The following is a 6,143-nucleotide window of genomic DNA, read 5'->3' as shown; positions in this document are numbered from 1 at the left end:
ACAGACAATTATGAATTATGAATTGTGATTGTTGTCTAATGTCTGCTCAAAATTAGATCCGAAGTCATTAATAGTTATAGTATCCGGTAAAATAGCAAGTGAGTATTGCATCGACTCCACCAAGGAACCATATTTTCTATTTGATATATCCACCCATTTAATAATTGATGTTTTTCTGGGGGCCACATGGGACTTCACATGGGCTATGTGCCTATGTACTTAATACCTAATCTAGGTAAATTGGAGAAGTATTGTGGAATCAAAAGATATAAAATGAAAATTAACTAATTAGATATGAAATTTATGTCGTGTCGAATTGTTATGAGTTATATTATAGTAGATTACTTGCCTTGGCAAGCCATACATTGACGGGTTATGTGCTATAATAAATTGTCCCGAATCGTATCGGTCATCCGAAAGAATTATCAATGACACGATACGATTACAGGGACATGCAGGCCTTGTCAAATTGTGTTGCAACCACAAAATATTTTTTTCCTTTTATGGATATAATAAGGTAGCTTAGCGGGTTTTGTCGACTGTGTCCATGCAGGCCTTGCCAATCTTACAAAAAGATGAATGTGGCACGATTGTGACCCATCGGGTAAATGGTTGGTGAGCCGAGTCATGCCTAATTGTAAATCATTTCATGTCGGGCCATTTTTATGCACCCGCATTTCAACCCAATCTGTACACATGTCTAATACTACTTTTCCTTGTTTCAGTTTTTTCATGTTCAACATAGTAGATATGATTATTCGTAAGATTTGGGTCTAATGGATTGCTCAAATTCTTGACTCAATCGTTGTCGTTTTTATTTAATTTAGATTTCCGATTTTCAGTTTCTCACTACCTACAGTAAAATTCCTTTCTTATCAATAAAAAATTATCCTTACACTAGAATTTAAAAAATATTTTCAACTTTGATGATTTACTAAAATCTAAGGAAATTTGCCCCAAATTAAAATAACAATAATTATAAATTATCCACTTTTTGAATTGAAATAAAAAAGGTCAAGTAGATTAGGAGCCTAATGCATTTGTCATGGGTCAATTTTTATACAAAATTTTGGATAACTAAAGAGTAGAGACGACCAACCACCATTGAATTGATTATTTTCTTTTCGTTGGTGCTAAAGAAAACTAACCTATAACGGCCCAACTAATTAACTAACATTCACATGGAATCATCGTATTGTGGTCCCATTTTATTCCAATTAAAAAATTCTCTGTTTTAATAAATTTATTTTATTATTAAATGACATAAAAATTAAAAAGTAAAGTATAGTGAGTTTATATAGTGTGATATTTTGAAATAAGAGAGAGACTATAGTGTATAAAATAGGTGGAGTCATATTTAAAATTGTAAATAAATAAAATGAATTTATTTAAAGAGATTAAAATGAAAATAGGACAAATTTGTTGAGGTAGAGGAAATATGAAAATAAACTTTCCCCATTTAAGATCTAAAGTCAGATGAGCACCATATTTTATATTCATCATCATAGTTAGTGTATTCCGTTCATAGACAACTATGGTCAGGGTCTAGGAAGGGAAAAGAGACGGCAGCTCATACCTATAGAGGAGAGTGCGGTCAAAGAGTCCCTCAGCTCAAGAAGGGTCTTCAAAGATAGAGGAACCTGCAACTATTCGGAAGCCTGCAACTTACACCCACGTTAACCATGAATAGTTATCAATTAACTAAATATACACAACAAATAGAGTACGTACAAATAACTAAAAATAGAGATAAAAATAAGAGAGGTGATAAAGAGCAATAAGTTTTGAATTTTATATTTTATATTCCATTACCTTAAATGGATTTGTTGTATTTTATATTGGTTATAGCATTTTATTAACTAGTTTGATCAACTGATTTCAAATACGTTGTTAGGATTAATTTGATTAAAAATAGCTAATTTTTAAGAATGACTTGCTAGTTTATCATTAGTCGAGTTAAATAGTTAGACAAATACATATTATGATAATATAAATTTTTTATTTTAAAACCGTCTTACTAAAAGACGGTTACTCATCCGAGCATCTGAATAGATTTTTTTAAAAATGTTCTCCAATATCCAATACCTTATGAATATAGTGAAATTGTATTAGGCCCGATAACATGGTAAAGTGTCTCATGCATCATGTAACTTCTGAACCATAATCTATGAACCCACAATAAATTTGAATTAATCAACAATTTTTTGTCATTATGTGATATTTATTACTTTAAATAGAGCACATTAGCACATGCATGGTCCATGACATTTGCCTAATTTGAGATTTGCATGATAATTAGTTAACTGGATGTGCTTATTAACTGACAAACCGACATGCAATTACAAAAATTTCCGGGGTAACATGCATGAGATGTATTTTTTTAATTACAAGCTAAGCTAAAAAAAATATTAGACGAGAATTGAATTCAGTATTTTACGTAAAAAAAAAATTATATTTGTTCAAACTGAAATAAAATTCAATTTTATGTATAAGCTTAAAATTTTGGGTTCAGTTTATGCTTTAATAACTTATATAATTATCCGAGTAAAAAACAAAACAAAATCACGAATTGTCAAGCAAGAAAAAGAAAGATGAAAGATATGACAAAGGAATCCAAGTGATGAACAGAGCTCTCACGTCGTACTTTATGCAATTGTTTTGGTAAAAGATGAATTTTGTGATCCTATTATCACAATAATTATTCACCAAACATGTGGAGTATTAAACTAAGATTAAATAAAGTTTTGTTTAGTTATTAGCAATTTTAATAGTTAATTGTCATAGAATATATGATTTGAGTTTGATTCTCATAACCTACAAAAATTATTAAAAAAAATATTCATAGAACCTAATATATTACTATATCCCTTTGAACTAACATCAAGGAGAAAATAAAGTGGTTTTTTAAGAAAATGTGAAAATTTGACAATGAATAAAGACGGAGATTCATGAATTGTATAAATTAAATTACAAAAAATTATAAGCATGAACTAGATTAAAAGAAAGTTTTTTTAGCTAGTTGAAAAGTTGCTTATAAGCCAAAACTAAAATGCTATTTATAATAGTTTTTCAATGATTTTTTATCACTTTACACAACTAACAACTAACAACTAACAACTAACAACCAACAACCAACAATCAATAAATAGAGTAGCATTTGTCTAATATTTTCAGTTTGTTAAACCAATTGATAAATTCAACTAACAACTTAGTTAAGCTAACAATCATTCGCAAAACAATTTCATATTATAATATAGAGATGTATGACAACATATAATTTTACCTATCCATATCAATATAACATTGTAATTATTGTGGGCATTGTGTGGTGGCCCTACATATTAAAACAATAATTTATGTCTAAATTCTAAAAACATTACAAATGTCATAAAGTAAATTCTCTAATAATTAATTTTAGAAAAATTTTGACTAAAAAGTTAAAAATATTAAAACTAAAATATCACACCCTTAATGATATTATCCGAGATTAAAAATTTTAATCATACCATGATAATCAATTCCTTTCATAAAAGTCCAAATGAAAAAAATTCCATTCAAGATTTTGAATTGACTATGAGTTTGGAAGCATTAGGTCTTTTTCTATATCTATTTCATATTCATTGGGACCCAAATGTTTCCACCTTAAAGGCCATCTAATTTTTTCGTGCAATGTCTCAAAATTTCCAAAAGAACAACAAGTAATGATTCCAAACTTTTCTTTAAAGAAAAGTATTAAGTAGTTTTTTTATTATGGAGTAGGTCGAGATAATTCAATGAGAATCGAACTTATCATTTTCATCATCATCATCCTATCCAGTGTGTCCCGCTCATAGAAAAAACTATGGACAGGGTCTAAGAGGGCAAAAACTCATACCCATAAAGGAGAGCCCGACTAAAGGAATCCCCGGCTCGAGAAAGATAAAGAGACGTAACTACACGGGAAAGATAAATTAAATGCCTATAAATAAAAAAAATAAGTAGAACCAACTAAAAAAAAAAAAAGAAAACAAAAACTAATAAAAAGGAAATGAAAAAAGCAAGAGGGCAAAAACACTAAAAGGTAATCTAAGAGGACATTAATAATCTAAAACATGGATATGACGCCTCCAATTATCCCTATCTCTAGTCAGGCCCGTAGAGAGGTTTAACTCATGCAACTCAACTTTTATTTGATCATCCCAAGTTCTCCTGGGTCTTCCTCGACTCCTCTTGCCCTCTATTATAATACTTTTTACCCTCCTCACAGAGGCGTCGAAAGTCTTTCTCTGCACATGTCCAAACCACCTCAATCTATTTTCGCGCATTTTTCCAGAAATAGGGGCTATCCCTAGTTTGTCCCTAAACTCTTGGTTTCTGATTCGATCCATCAATATATGCCCACACTTCCACCTCAGCATACGCATTTATGTAACTTCCATCTTATGTTAAAAAATCTTTTTTACAGGCCAACATTCGGTCCTATATAACAGAGCAGATCTGATTGTCACCCGGTAGAATTTTTCTTTTAACTTGCTTGAAAATTTCCTATCACATAACACTGTGGTGGCTGCTCGCCACTTGAGCCAACCCGCATGTATACGATGATTTACATCTCCGTCAATCTCCCCATCCCTTTGAATGATCGATCCCAAAAACTTGTACTTGGTCGTACTTTTAACAACTGTTTCATCAATGGACATCTCTAGTTCACCTACTGGTAATGTCCCACTAAAGTCACAGTGCAAATACTCGATCTTCGTACGACTAATGCGCAACCCTTTACCTTCTAAAGCTTCTCTCCACTCATCCAATTTATTACTAACCTCCTCTCTATTTTCTGCTACCAGCACTATGTCGTCAGCAAATATCATGCACAGTGTTGTTGTTGAGGATTTAACACATTGTTGCTGCGATATGACAAGTTAGGATGATTCCGAATTCCAGGATAGTAGCTATTGTTGTTGAAAGGAGGGAGAGCTTGAAAAGCATTGACTTGCTCTGGCACTCCCATAGCTCCATTGGGATTAACAGAACACTCCATTAGAGAATGACCATGCATACCGCAATAATCACAAGCAACTCCACCTTGGCTAGAGGTAGCCATAGCATTGACGGGCATAGATGTATTAGCATTCGTGCGCATCCCATCGATTTTCGCATTCAAAGCTGAGATTTGTGATGATAGAAGGGAATAAGTTTCAACTTCATGCTTCCCCTTCCTTGGTGCTTGAGCTGCGCGCCTAGATGAGCTATTCCATTGATTTTCAGCAAGAGTATCCAAGAGTGAAATAGCCTCAGAAGTTTGTTTGTTCATGAAAGAGCCGCCAGCCGCACCATCTACCATCCTCTTAGTCTCATTATCAAGACCATTATAAAAAGATTGCATAAGAAATTCCTTCTCAATACCGTGATGAGGGCACATATATTGGTAATCTTTGAATCTCTCCCACGCATCATGAAAAGTCTTCCCCGCATCTTGTGAGAAACTATAGAGCTTAACTCTGTAGTCATGAGTCTTATAACCGGGATAATACTTCACTAGAAAAGCATCAGACAGTTGCGCCCAAGTAGTAATGGTGTTGGGAAGAGAGTTATACCAACGTTGAGCCTTGCCTTCCAAAGAGAAACGAAAGAGGTACAAGTAGAGCTCATTGTCAGTCATCCCAGTAATCTTTTGTAGAGAACATGCTTGAAGGAATTTCTGCAGATGATCGATGGGTTCTTCATTGTCAAGACCATAGAACTGATTTCCCGTGATCATATTCATAACATGGGATTTGATGTCAAAGTTTCCAGCATTAGTAGTCGGCATCCTAATCCCCGCGGTAACATTGCTAGCCTTGGGCTGTGTATACTGCCTAAGAGTTCTCTCGGGAGCCTGACCTGCCATGTCAAGAGATTGAGAGGCTTTGTTCATCGCAGGATTTGTTCATATTCATCGCTGGATGTAATCTGGCTCGACTGCCTTTGTTCTCCTCATCTTTTTGGGAGCTTCTCCTACTTCTTTTGTGGTAATATCACTCGTTGACCCATATTCCAGTGGTCTTCGGACGTCAGAAATTTTATTATCCGCCTCCTTTGGCTCCCTAGACTTATTGAGTAGCTGAGAGAAGTACTAGAGCCATCTGGTTTTGATGTCCTCTTGTCTCAGGAGAACTCGTCCT

General features: G+C 33.6%; 1 protein-coding gene and 1 non-coding gene across 2 annotated transcripts; one reads left to right on the top strand and one right to left on the bottom strand.

Annotated features, from left to right (window-relative positions):
- Window positions 1–4,846: 4,846 nt before the first annotated feature.
- On the bottom strand, window positions 4,847–5,869 carry LOC130800112 (uncharacterized). The gene has a single exon (XM_057663464.1). The coding sequence runs from the start codon at window positions 5,867–5,869 to the stop codon at window positions 4,847–4,849; it is 1,023 nt and encodes a 340-aa protein (XP_057519447.1).
- On the top strand, window positions 5,382–5,489 carry LOC130800564 (small nucleolar RNA R71). Its single transcript, XR_009039443.1, has one exon. It is a non-coding gene; the product is annotated as a small nucleolar RNA R71 (small nucleolar RNA).
- Window positions 5,870–6,143: the final 274 nt, after the last annotated feature.

Source organism: Amaranthus tricolor, chromosome 14, assembly GCF_026212465.1.
Source record: "Amaranthus tricolor cultivar Red isolate AtriRed21 chromosome 14, ASM2621246v1, whole genome shotgun sequence".
Classification (NCBI taxonomy): domain Eukaryota; kingdom Viridiplantae; phylum Streptophyta; class Magnoliopsida; order Caryophyllales; family Amaranthaceae; genus Amaranthus; species Amaranthus tricolor.
This window is presented reverse-complemented; position numbering and strand designations above follow the sequence as displayed.

Bases quoted from the DNA above. Each gene is read 5' to 3' on its own strand.
- LOC130800112 (XM_057663464.1), bottom strand. From the start codon at position 5,869: ATGGCAGGTCAGGCTCCCGAGAGAACTCTTAGGCAGTATACACAGCCC.